Source organism: Brienomyrus brachyistius, chromosome 2, assembly GCF_023856365.1.
Source record: "Brienomyrus brachyistius isolate T26 chromosome 2, BBRACH_0.4, whole genome shotgun sequence".
NCBI lineage: Eukaryota > Metazoa > Chordata > Actinopteri > Osteoglossiformes > Mormyridae > Brienomyrus > Brienomyrus brachyistius.
Window position 1 is genome coordinate 23,726,140 of NC_064534.1, and position 13,605 is coordinate 23,739,744.

The 13,605-nt window shown below is 37.8% G+C and overlaps 3 protein-coding genes across 3 annotated transcripts; 2 read left to right on the forward strand and 1 right to left on the reverse strand.

The window, feature by feature from the left end:
* Positions 1–374: 374 nt before the first annotated feature.
* Positions 375–7,196, forward strand: mccc2 (methylcrotonyl-CoA carboxylase subunit 2). Its single transcript, XM_049003473.1, has 17 exons — positions 375–616; positions 839–905; positions 1,022–1,106; positions 2,215–2,316; positions 2,537–2,664; positions 2,762–2,874; positions 2,999–3,112; positions 3,446–3,510; positions 3,765–3,864; positions 4,044–4,139; positions 4,360–4,432; positions 4,534–4,610; positions 4,995–5,061; positions 5,195–5,351; positions 5,545–5,659; positions 5,825–5,910; positions 6,745–7,196. Exons 1-17 carry the CDS (start codon positions 476–478, stop codon positions 6,860–6,862), a joined length of 1,704 nt encoding a protein of 567 aa, XP_048859430.1. The 5' UTR covers positions 375–475; the 3' UTR covers positions 6,863–7,196.
* A 411-nt stretch (positions 7,197–7,607) lies between these two features.
* Positions 7,608–9,751, reverse strand: hspb11 (heat shock protein, alpha-crystallin-related, b11). The gene is made up of 5 exons (XM_049003520.1): positions 9,543–9,751; positions 8,903–9,009; positions 8,560–8,628; positions 8,420–8,463; positions 7,608–8,027 (listed from the first exon to the last, which is right to left on the reverse strand). The coding sequence occupies exons 1-5, from the start codon at positions 9,632–9,634 to the stop codon at positions 7,926–7,928; spliced, it is 414 nt and encodes a 137-aa protein (XP_048859477.1). The 5' UTR covers positions 9,635–9,751; the 3' UTR covers positions 7,608–7,925.
* Positions 9,752–9,762: 11 nt separating this feature from the next.
* smn1 (survival of motor neuron 1, telomeric) lies at positions 9,763–13,605 on the forward strand. The gene is made up of 9 exons (XM_049003508.1): positions 9,763–9,933; positions 10,281–10,352; positions 10,572–10,691; positions 10,795–10,992; positions 11,102–11,263; positions 11,819–11,890; positions 12,317–12,424; positions 12,597–12,667; positions 12,772–13,605. Exons 1-8 carry the CDS (start codon positions 9,886–9,888, stop codon positions 12,651–12,653), a joined length of 837 nt encoding a protein of 278 aa, XP_048859465.1. The 5' UTR covers positions 9,763–9,885; the 3' UTR covers positions 12,654–12,667; positions 12,772–13,605.

Sequence of the window (13,605 nt, forward strand, 5' to 3'; positions counted from 1 at the left end):
TGCAGTTAACAAAGGTTTATCCAAAGGTTTAATATTAAAAATATTCATCCACTTTATTAACAAAACATAATAAACATAGTTGACTGTTACACAAAAGTCTGGGTTTATTGGTTGTATCTTGTATCCTTATATTTAAATTGGTCATCCTTAATGTCACATTCTATATAATTTTATGCAAAGGTTACATAAAGTGTATTGGTTCTTTTAAATTTAGGAAATTTAGTGCAAAGAACAACCGTTTGTTCATTCTCGCGTTTTATATTAAAGGTTTACCTCTATTAAAAACACAAACCTCATCTTACGACAATCGTAAAATGCATTAGGGGTGACTTGTAGTGGGTGTTCTTTATCTTCGATATTTTATTGGTTGAGATAATCTGGTGGGAGGGATTCATGCTCTGCGCCCTCCCAATTGTTTCTCGCCTAAACCTAGATGTTTCTTTTAAAGACTTAACATTGAATATTTGCTTATATAATGATTTCGCAAATTCTGAGATCTTCGCTGTGTGTACTTCGTTGCATACGGACAACTTCGACATCCGGTATAAGACTTTATCATGGAGACAACGTAGCGACTCTTGGTTCACAGCCTGATACACAGTCGGCGATTTATCAGGTAGGCCGCTGAGAAGCCTCGTACTCTAGTACCAACCGGCAGCCAGTCGAGTGCATGTTGTGCCTTTTCAACAACGAAATCATAAATTACATAAACGTTATTTACCTGCCCAGTTAACGCAAAATATTGGTTTGCTGGTATCATGGTGGTATTTCGTCGATACATAATTGTGACATTTATAGGTTGACATTGAGCTTACATTTTAACTAAATGTCATTTTAGGAGAACTATGAACGAATGCAAACACTCGTGAATGAATTGAAAACAAGGGCAGAGAAAATCAAATTGGGTAAGAAAGCCCAGTACGTAAACCGCGTTGGCATCTTTTTGGTAAATAGCTGTATCACTTGAGACATTCTACTATTAACATTATGAGTTACTACCTGTGTGTATGTGTACACATAGGGGGTGGAGAAAAGGCCAGAAAGCTGCACACATCCAGAGGAAAACTGCTGCCCCGAGAGCGCATTGACAGAGTCCTGGACCCAGGGTAAAACTATCCCATTTACACAATACTTGTAACATAACGCCAACTAATATCGGCCACCCCCCATTGCACTAGTGAATATCTCTGGTGCACTAAACTGTACTGTGTTACACCTACAGTCTCTCTGTGGTATATTATATTTATATTCTATTGTATTGTGTATTACACTGTTTCCTTTGTGCATTTGTAGAGTGTGCGGTTTTTTATGTACAGTTTGCATTATTATAATGTACTGCATTGCTGATAGGAAAGTCATGACCCAAGACTTACTCACTAGTCCCCTCATTCTAGTGATGTGACAATAAAATTGATTTATTTCTGATTTGATTTGAATTATTGCAAGACTTCTTTATGCATGTGTTCAAGTACATCAGGAGAAACTGAAATAATTCATAGAAATGTTTCATTGTCAGGTTATGTGAAGTTGTAAAGTAGTTTCCAAAACCAGTTTTCCAGTACTGATGCATAGCAAAGCTAGAGCCTGCCCCAGGGAATGGAGATGTGGTACATCCTGGATGAAATGCCTGTTTTTGAGAGGGAACAAACACATTTAAATTTAAGTCCTGGTGTGTCTGTGCAAGGCAGCCCTGCATATGCTGCATGCTTTATTTCACACCACATTTAAGGTTGTCACTCCCAGGACTGTCGTTCAGACAGTTTTAACTCTAGGGTGTGCAAACTTTATTTCATTACTGAGGACAAATTTATATATCAGTTTTTGCTGCAGTTAATAATATGAATATTTCATAATATTTTTCAAGCCATGTAAGTTTACTTATGCTCACTTTAATATTACTTAAGTATAAAATAGCTTTGTTGACGCTGTAAACATCATGACTTTTTTGACTAGAATTTATACAAGTGAACTTTATACAACTTCAAGTACCTTACAGTGCTTCTTGGTTGAAATATTGAAAATATCCTTCACTTTATGAGGGTGCAGATAGTAGCTACCATTAATGTTCAGATCCTGTCCTCCATTTTATGATTTGTCATCCACCTTAGTTAATTTGAGATGTACATGCTTACTCTGTTCTTGTAACTTTATTACTGATGAAGTTTTTCAGTTATCTTTATATAAATATTTGAATGTTTTTTCTTTTTTTTGCAGTTCCCCTTTTCTGGAGTTCTCTCAGTTTGCTGCTTATCAGTTGTATGGGAATGAGGAGGTTCCAGCTGGAGGCATAATTACAGGAATTGGACGAGTTTCAGGGTGAATAACTTGATGTATTTTCTTTTATAATTCATGTGTTAACTTGATTTATACATTTGTTTCCATTGCTCTTTCATAAATTAAATTTAATCACTTAATGCCCAAGAAATGCATGTTTTCCAAACAGTTCTGTGGTTAAATTTTGTTCTTCTGGTGTTTATGTTCGAAATAGTGCTATTTGATTAAGTATATAAATATAGATATTTCATCTGTGTTTCAGGGTAGAGTGTGTTATTGTGGCCAACGATGCCACTGTCAAGGGGGGCACCTATTACCCAATCACAGTGAAGAAGCACCTCCGGGCTCAAGAAATAGCTCAGCAGAACCATTTGCCATGTATATATTTAGGTGCGTCTACTGTAGACCTTTAACTTTCACCTTGATTAAATGTCGGCAGTCATTACAATTCAGCCGCCTCCCTAATTTTTCCATTGTGAAACCGCAGTGGATTCTGGTGGGGCCAATTTGCCCAGGCAAGCCGACGTTTTTCCAGACCGTGATCACTTCGGACGTATCTTCTTCAATCAGGCTCGCCTATCTTCCGAAGGATTATCACAGGTCATTTTACTTTCATTAACTTAAACATGTATGTGTTGTATCTGTAAACTTTTACTTCTAGGTCAAACAAAAAGTTTTTGCAAATACTAATATATTTAATGTTTTTGCGGTGTTTCGCTTGCAGATAGCGGTCGTTATGGGATCCTGCACTGCTGGGGGGGCCTATGTCCCTGCCATGGCCGATGAGAGTATCATAGTGAGGAAACAAGGGACCATTTTTCTTGGAGGACCTCCTTTGGTTGGTTTTCTTTGCAGCAATATCAGATAGTGAATTATGACTATGGCAATCGCCATTTTATTTTGTTAGGTAACTTCTGTTTTTCTGATTAAATTACATTAATTTACATGAAATGATTGGTCGAGATTTTGAGTGTATTATCACTGGCATTTTTACTGCAACAGTTTAGTACAGTGCCTGCTGCTCCATATCAATGTTAATTGTCACTCATTTCCCTTATGATAATGAAATGTCGTCTTTGTCCAGTCAGTTTTTGTTTTAAGAAAAAGGCAAATTGCAACCCCAGTGGCTGAAGTAAGTACTGCATGAGTTGGTATTCTGTGTCTGTCACAGGTAAAGGCAGCTACTGGTGAGGAGGTGTCTGCTGAAGATCTGGGAGGAGCTGACCTTCACTGCAGGTTTAATCAGTTCTTAATATATGATAAATCGAAAAAACATGAAATAATGCAAAGTCTGAGTACAATCTAATGTTTAATGTGTGGTAGTCAGCATTGAAAAACTTTACTTTCCAGTATATTAAGTGTTACAAATACTGACTGGTTAAAAAAATCACATATAAAGAATTAAAATTGACGTAAATGTAGATTCATTTCAACCTGTGCTGTCTTTGGTTAATATTTTCAGTTTTTTAAATTTTGTTTTACTTTCCTAGAAAGTCTGGTGTCACTGACCACTACGCCCTGGATGATAGCCACGCGCTCCATTTAGCTCGCAAAGCAGTACGAAGTTTGAACTACATGAAAAATCTCGATGTGGGTATTGAGTACTAGAACTGTACGATTATGGTTAAAATATTAATCAAATGTTTTTTTTTCACCCTGTTGTTGAGTGGCACCTTTTTCCATTTGAGTTGAAGTTTTGAGAGCAGATGATTTTGCTTTGGAATTGTTTATGGTTGTTCATTCAGTCAGTTGTAACTTTGTTCTTTCAGGTGACTGTGGAACCACCTGAAGCCCCCATTTTTCCAGAGGATGAGCTGTACGGCATTGTTGGAGAGAACTTGAAACGAAACTTTGATGTCAGAGAAGTAAATATCCAAATCAGTATTTTTATTTTTCTTCTCTGTTCAGTCTGTGCTGTAAATGGAACTTATAAATTGATAAATTACTTAAAAGTAGTATATAAATTCTGTTCTGTGAAATGGTGTTCTACCCTAGTTTTTTATGCCTTGCACAGTCGTTTTCACTAAAAGCAGAATTGAATGTTTTGTACTGCTCACACTAATAGGAAGGAAATGGTGATTTCAGGTTATTGCGAGAATTGTGGATGGAAGCAAGTTTGATGAGTTCAAGGCATTGTATGGAGACACACTGGTCACTGGTACAGCAAAATATATAAATGTTTATATATGATACATAATTTAACGGTTTATTAGATAATGGTTATTACAGAATGTTTTTTTTTTTTTTTCTTTTGACCAGGTTTCTCCAGAATATTCGGTTACCCTGTGGGAATCATTGGGAACAATGGAGTCTTGTTTTCAGAATCTGCCAAGAAAGTTTGTATTCCAGTGCCATGCATAAATTAGCATTTTGTTTGGTTGTTTGCTTATTATTAGTTTGCTCTGGGTGTGTCGGTGAATAGAACCATGGGACACATGGTACAGGCAGAGATAACAACAATTGATATTACAACAACTGATATTATGTGTATGATCCACAATAAGACAGTCCAGTGCTACAACTATTGTACTCCAGTCATACAATTATTGATCTCTTTATCTAAACAATTATTTATACCATTAAATTTAAACTGTCCTCTTTGAGTGCTTGTATTTCTGGACATTTTGCATAATTGAATATATATTTCAAGCTGCAATGAATGCCTGCAAAGATATTTACATTTTCTGCATAGTTTTATAACAGCTGTTCCATTTTTACAGGGAACCCATTTCATTCAGTTATGTTGCCAGAGGAAAATACCTTTAATTTTCCTTCAAAATATAACTGGTGAGTTTAACATAATTTCATATTTAACAGAAATCAGTGGATAGTTCTATATTTGTTATATTTGATATAGCCAGCTGTTTGTTACATCTCTTGCTTCAGGTTACATAGTACATGCGTATGTTTCCTCCGTCAGGTTTCATGGTTGGCAGAGAGTATGAAGCAGGAGGAATTGCTAAGGATGGAGCAAAGATGGTGATCGCTGTGGCCTGTGCCAATGTGCCTAAGATCACAGTGATTATTGGGGGCTCATATGGTGCAGGCAACTATGGAATGTGTGGCAGAGCATACAGGTAGTTTTTGCCCCCCGGCTCCAGATTTGGTCATTCCCACATTTTGGTTATTCTCTGATAACAATAGATAAATGAAAAACTGCATGATGGACTACTGCAGGCAGTTCAAATGATTATGTTTTGCTTTGCTTTATCTTAATGATGCACCCTGATTTATATGCTAAATGTGAAATTCCTCAAATTCTGTCCACAGCCCCAGATTCCTGTATATGTGGCCCAATGCTCGTATATCTGTGATGGGCGGCGAACAAGCCGCCACTGTTCTGGCCACCATCACCAAAGACCAGAAACTGCGTGAGGGAAAAGAAGTAAGCTCACTGCGTTCATTGTGTCATATTGATCTCTGCATAGTTTTAGTAAGAAGATATGTTTCAGCTAGACCTTCTGACTCGCACAATAAGTAAATGTATAAACTGTCAGTCATGAACTGATGGGTAACAGAAATGGCAGGATTATAGCTCATTGCCCTTCAGTTTACAGCAGAACAGGAGGCAAGTATGAAAGAACCCATAGTGAAGCGATTTGAAGAAGAGGGTAACCCATACTACTCCAGTGCCAGGTAATTTATTACACTTTTTTTTAGCTTGGATAACATACTTTACTAAAGTATATTCAAAGGTGTCTCGTCAACCCATCCGTCTTCAAACTGCTGCTCCTGTCGAGGTGTACGATGGTCGCACACCTGCTATACCTGACCAGATTCTCTTCAGTACCACTCTGACTCCTTCTGGGGATTCTCAGGCATTCTTAAGGCAGCCAGAAGATATAATCCTTCCTGTGTCTGCTTCAGCTACCCTGGGCCCTGCATCCATTGGCACGTGCCTATAACTTGATGCGAAATGGTGTCTCTAAATTCATTTTTAACGTGCCTTGTGATTTCTGGGTTGGATTCCATTCTTATTGTCACCCTGGGAACAGTTTTAAAATGATGCACTTTAAATTATCATTTTTTTATCCATCCTGACATATATATGTATATTTGCAAAAACTGCAAAGCATATTCCCATCCTTTATTATATGAATGCAGCCCAGTTCTTACATCTTCTTCATGATGAGAATCCATACAGCAAAAAAATTTAAATTCCACAAACAAATAACACATTTGAGTGTCTGATGTCACTAGCAACATATATTATTACATTGAAATATTTGAAAAAAATTGCAAATTTGTTGATACTTTTAATACTTCATAAAATATTTCATGAATATGCTTTATAAACTTTTAAACTGTATCATTCTTTATAAGTCACACTTGAGAATCTCCAAACTTTTGGCTAAAAGCAGACACAAGTCATTTTAGGAATGTAGTTGAATTTTTATTACTTGCAGAGTAAGTTACATCTTGCCACCTAATGACATGTATCCTCTACTTCCTCTGTATCATCATCTGCAGACTTTGGGACGATGGCATCATTGACCCAGCTGATACCCGTCTGGTACTGGGACTTAGCCTTAGTGCAGCACTTAATTCTCCTGTCCAAAAGACAAACTTTGGCGTATTCAGGATGTGATTCCACAAGCACAATGCTTTCAAGATGTCTATGGACCTTAGAGCCGTTTCCTCCCGTACACCATCTTCGTCTGTCTCAGACATTCATAAAATAGGTTACAAAAAATGTTTTGGTGTGAAACAGGATTCGCTACTATGTATCGTTCTTTGGTTGCAAAGTAAATCATGTGCATACAAAAAAAAAAGTTTGCAGTCAGATTATGAGTTTAAAATTTGAGTGTGTGTAGATGTGATCAACTAAACTATTCTGAAATTATTAATGTCACCTGTATTAATCTATTCCATGATGAAACTATTTTGAAAACTATGACAAATACATTATAATTTCTAATCTGTATTGTGGTTAATCAGTGGATTTGGTACCATGCTTTCATTTTCCAAACATTCCACTACCAGCTTTTTGGTAGCAGCACAGACCCCAGGTGTATCATCTCTAAGGATGCTGAAATGTCTGAGCTTCCATTTGTCCTGTGATCATATGAAGAGAGGGGCTGCCACAGAACACGAGTACACAGTGGAGTCCTGGAGAAGATGAGCTGCTTGTTTCTGATACATAACAAACCAGTAGTTACATGATTTACCTCCATGTGCATAGGAAAATTACATTAGGATTTGAGGTGAATGAGGTCTGAACAATTATATTGCATTACTTTAATAAATAACGTGGTTAAAACAGCCTGCCACAAGTCCAATAACCCATAAACAGACATGGATTTAATAATGATGAACACAAGTCAATACCAAGCTATCAAAAAATACTATTTTTATTTACATGGAGGAAAAAAACATATTAAAATGTCAGGCACAATAAAAATATTACCAGAAGGAAATCAATCCTACTTTATTTTTGCGTGGAGTATGTAAGAAAGCAATCAAATGAGTTATTTTTGTATCAACTTCACTGGCAAAACTAAACATTCACATGAGCTGAGTAACTGCTGATATCTGGCGAGATCATAAATGCCTTAATACTAATGTAAAAAATCTGGAATCATTCAACACCTACTGGAAAAAGACAATCAACATTCTCACCCACAATGCTGGTGAATTAAATACAATTGATATTATTCCTGTGCTCCATCTACAGTCACCCTATGTACGGAAACAAAATGATCATATCCTGCAGTAATGATGAAGCGCAGGTGAGTCACGCTGATTCCAGGGAGCTGCAAGGGAAATGTAAAACTGTGGGTCATTTCCATAGTCCATTGGAAAGCTCAAAAAAGTATTTTTGCACAAATACCTACAGGAGTGTGTTCCATGAAGCAGGATTCTCTCAGTAAGGTTAGCTTAAATTATGATTGTCCAATAGGAATACTACTTAACTATACTCTTATTGGACAATCATGACTTCTGGCATAAGTTAACCCAGCTAACTGAGAAATTCTGCTTCCTGTGAAGTACGCAGTGCACAAGTACCTAAGATATGCGTAAGTCATTAGAATGGCGACGCTAAGACCATTTTTAGATTTGTTTAATTAAAATGGAATGATCCCTGCAGTCATATTCGGATATTAAACCTGTCACTACTGACACAAACATTTAGATATTTACTTACTGAAAAGCTGTTTGTTTGAAGGTGTCCTTCTGTGCACTCAAATTCTGTAAGACAAACGTAAGTCAAAATAATGTACAGTATGCATACGGAATAATGTAAAGCATATGGTAGTACTTATGGAACTACATTTGTATACTTACCCTTTTCTGCAACGGGCTCAAATTCCAGAGTATCATTTAAGGTGTTTTTTTCGATTTTAAGTGTCTTCACTAAAGGAGAAAGAAAAATAAACTACTATAGTTAGAAAAATTATGATGACCCAGTTCTTCAGGAAAATCTTAACAGTACACAGAAATCGGGTCATCTAGCGTGGCTATGCAAGTGAAACGACATTACATATCATGTTACATGTTACATGACAAGAATTCAGTCGTAATTCCTGACAAACTTAGGCAACCGTAAGTCATTGATTAACGACATGCAAGTTGCAAAAACAATATAGCTAAACCTGAATTTCTGATTAATTCCTGAACACTGCCTTACCATTGTAACTGTGCATGGTGACCAGGGCGATTTTTACCAGGTTTCCAAAGCGTACGATGAACTCCTGTGGAAACATTCCCGTGGAAATCCAAAACGTTTCTGTGTTTCTGCAAAGAAAAGTGCTTTTGCTTCAGGTATAATGTCGTTTCACTTGCATAGCCACGCTAGAGATGTTAGTCCCCATGAAAGCATTTCATAATGCCCCCCACCCCAGGCCAATCCAATTATATTCCAAGTTTTAAGCCCCCTCTCACTTAGGGGACCTTTGAAATGGTCATAACTTAGCCCCTATTTACGGTGCCTCATGCTAACAAGGTGATTTCTAACAGTGCGGGATTCTAATACGTCAATAAATAAGGCATCAATAAATTCTTGTCATCCACGTAATGATTAGAAAATAATAAATAATAGTTTTATACTTTAATGGCGATGCTACTTCTTCCACTAGCATAACAATAAATTATGCAAGCAAAGCTGATTCGTAACACTACATAGTTCCTTTCGTTAGCTATCAAGAGAATTTTAACGCGGCGTACTGCTACGCGGTAAAGCTTCCTTTATTCCTTAATGCTCTGTAATTAACAAAACGCCAAGTAATACATCAAGTCTACACTCCGAAATTAATATAGTATACATTTACCCGTTAATTATGTTTTCTGGGGGATAATTCTCATCGCTTGACGATGCTAAGACAATCTGAGTGCCTGAAGAATTCAGCGCCGCGTCTATCATTTTAAAAGAGATATTAAGAGGAACCTCGAAGTAAATAACGATTAGCGTCTCGGTGGAGCGTCGCCGTTTCCAGGCAGCTGACGGCCTTTCTGGCGCAGCTCTTTTACGTGGCCGGGATTTGAAGGCATGTACCTCTGTCGCAGCCTTTAATGCGTAGCAATGGTTTGTAGCAGCTAGGTCGTAGTGTGACTGATGCAAGCTGTTTGCTCTTAAATGTTGTTAAACAGTTTATCAAAACGATAATTGCGAGCATGGCTAATGGATACAAGGAAGTTCTTTTTACCCGAGGAGATGGTCAGGTAAGTTATCATGCAGCCAACGACATATTTAAAAGTTCATGTTAATTTGCTTTGGTTAGCTTTGTGGTTATTTATCCTCAAGGCCTAACGTTGTACCACATGTGTTCCTCTATACATTTTGATTTTAGCTAGCTGAGTATTAATAGAGAAATCCATACTAACTCTGTCACAATGTTCGTAGTTTTTCATTGACCGTTGTGTTACACGCAAAATAATACTTATGAATAGTAACTGGCTGCAGTAGTTTGCACAAACTGTTAAAACTGGATAGTGTTAGATTTTTAGCAGCTGTTGTTCCGGAGAGGAACGGAAAATTAACATCTAATATCTGAAATTCTGCGTCGTAGAGTGACGATTCTGACATCTGGGACGATACGGCTTTGATAAAAGCCTACGATAAAGCGGTGGCATCGTTTAAGGTAAGCTGTGTGTTAAAGGCACGTTTATGTTAGACACTGGAATGAACATTCTTGTTTAATATAAAAATGTTTAAGGTCTCAGTTGTTGGGACTAGTACTGATGCTTGTGCTCATTCTTATGGTGTTTGCCAGCACAGAAGAAACTGCAGGATTCCGCAATAAAAGTTTTTCGTGTGCCAGTTAACTGATTTTCGTTATCATTTGTGCGTCTTTCGTAAGAACGCTTTGAAGGGTGTGGAGAACACTGGCGTAACCAAAGACGACAAACTCGGAAAGAAAAGGAAAAACAACAAAAAGAATCGAAACAGGAAGAGGAGCAATGCCCATCCAGAAAGAGATGTATAAGCGGACTATTTCTTTTTATTTTGAACTAATTCACTTTAACAGAACTTAGAGTGTTCGACGTTCTATTATAATTTATTCTATTTTTCTTACCTGACAGTGGCAAATTGGGGACACATGTTATGCATTTTGGTCAGAAGATGGTACCTTGTACCCAGCCAGAATTTCTTCAATAGACCTTGAGAAGGGGACTTGCATAGTAATATACACTGACTATGGGAATGAGGAAGAGCAGAACCTGACAGACCTCCTTTCTGAGAATTCTGTAGCAAATAGTGAAGCTCGCAGAGTGACTCAGGTAGTTTATTTTTCAGTATAAACACATAAATGGTTTTTGTATTATATTAGTGAATTTGTGGTGTCAGAATGAGTGTGAGTGTTTCTTTGTGTGTATAATATATTCTCAGAAAGATGTCCAGTCCTCTACTGACGAAAGTGACAGATCCTCTAGCCAGCCACAGCTCAATCAACAGCACAAGTCTAAAACACGACCCGGAGCCTCTTCAGGACCTTCAGTGTGGGCTTCAGGCTTCTCTCATTCCCCATCTCAAGCACCTGCCTTCAGGAAGGTGGGCAGAACAGAAGAGTGACAACTGTTACTTATGGTTTGTCTAGTGGTAAAAAGTTGCATGCTGTAGTTACACCTTATATTGGGCAAAAACACAGTCACATATAAGGATCCAGTAAGTTTTACTAAAAAGTGTGTTCTTTGCGTCTATCTAAATCCTGTTGTAAATATTTAGTAAGTGGCTTAATGGTCAGGGAAGCACACTTCTAATTGAAAGTTGCAGGCTCGAATCCCCAAACAGCAAGGCAACCCTGATGTACCCTGAGCAAGGTACCACCCCCAAGCACTGCTCCCCGGGCGCTGAATTGGCTGCCCCCTGCTATGTCACATTGTCACATATGGTTTAAATGCAGAGGACACATTTCGTTTTGTGCACTGTGTGCTGTGGTGTCAGCAATGACAACTGATCACTTTAAAAAAAAAAAAAATGTTCTTAAATAAAAGTTTCTGTGTGGTAACATTTCGTCAGGAAATACTTAAAACGAATCCTAATGTAGAGCTAGCATTGATCATAAATGCGTGATAGAGTTCCTTAAAGATAATTATCTGCCTTCAGGGTGAAACGGGACATGGCAGTCTGGATCCTGCATTTCTAAGCGGACTTCCATTTATTCCCTCGGGACCCCCAGTAAGGCGTCTATCATGTTTCTAACAATTAAGGAAAATCCAGTGTCTCCTCTTATGTGTGCTTCTGGGTTCTCACTTCTCATAGATGTCATACTCATTTTTAATCACAATGAAGTTGTTTGCCATTGTATAGACTATAGTTCTGAAGTCATTCATGTCAATGGCTTCTTTTATGAGTTTTATTCTCTATCTCACATTATAGATTGCTGTATGTTTTTCCATTGTTTCAACCATTGGAAATGAATCGTGTGCTCATTCAATAACTTTTTATATATTGTCATCACTTCCAGTTGCGTTCAGTTCCCTTATGGTATAGCTGTTGTTAACACTGCGTTTTATATTGTAGACTATATAGTCTAGCTTTTTCTATTTAATTATGCCTTGTTAATTATCTGCAGCTGTGATTTTGTGAATTCATCTTCTCTAGATTATTCCGCCTCCACCCCCAATAAGTCCAGACACCCTTGATGATGAGGCATTGAGCAGCATGTTGATCTCCTGGTATATGAGTGGTTACCACACTGGTTATTATCTAGTAAGTATCCGTTTCTTGTGTCCATACAGAAAATGTATTTTTGTCAATGTTGACCAAAATTTGTCTGAATAAGCCACATCTTGTACTACTGCAAGACAGATTCACATGTATAACAATGAAAAATACAAAATAAAATAATAAAAAATACACTTTATCCTCCCACCCCCAATAGGGACTGAAACAGGCACAAAAAGATATCGCTTCAGGAAAGAGTTCCCAGCACGAATAAGGCCCTTCTACCCGGTAAGTTATGGCTTTGAAGTACACTAAACCTGTTCTTCTTTAGATTCTCAGTGGAATGCTGTCTTGATGGAGAGTTTTCAGTGTGTCTCATATCTGTGTTTCAGGTCTTTGATTCTCGGGCCGGTATGTAAGGGAAAAGATGAAGGCAGTGGGGAAAGCCATTACTTTGAGCTCTACATTTTTAAAAATGTTTCTATGAGAATACATCTTGTATTTTTCTTTTCTTTCCTTTTTTTACAAAAATGTTAATAAACTTTCAATATCAACATGAGCAATTTAATCGTGTGTAGAAATGCTGTTCTAGACTCGTGTCGTATTATCTACAGGATGAAGTGTCGGGAAAAGTGTCTGTTGAGCCAGTTATTCTGAGCAGGCCTGGCTGCAAGCTTGGGCGGCTCATGGTCTGGGCGAATGCCACCCAGTGCCTCGCTATCCATCTTCTAACCATTTATCGTGGGCAGAACTGTGGGGCGGTCTGCACCCTACATCAGTGCGAACAGGACAGCGGTGCACCCTGGATGGGATGCCGGTCTGTTGAAATAGTATTTAGAAATACTAATTGATCCTAGTGATACTTTTTTCATTTCTATGGAGATGTTGAATGGTTTTTGCTTGTACTATTTTGCTTTCCATGAGACATGCCAACATGCATACGGGCGAGAGTAAATTTTCGGGTCAGAACACAGGGTCTGCCGGCATCCTTTGCCTTTGAAGCAACTGGAGATACGTGACATCATGGCAGCCTTCTGGTCACAAGCCCCTGAAAATCTTCCTCTTTCTCCCTACTTATAGGCGGCCCTGTTCACAGTCGCATGGAATTCTCAATATAATTTTGTTTCTAATTTGTAATATTCTGGAAGGGTGCAATAATGTGCACAGTATTGTACATAAAATAAGACATGAATAAAATGGAGTATTTTTCTTTTTGGGTTGGCATA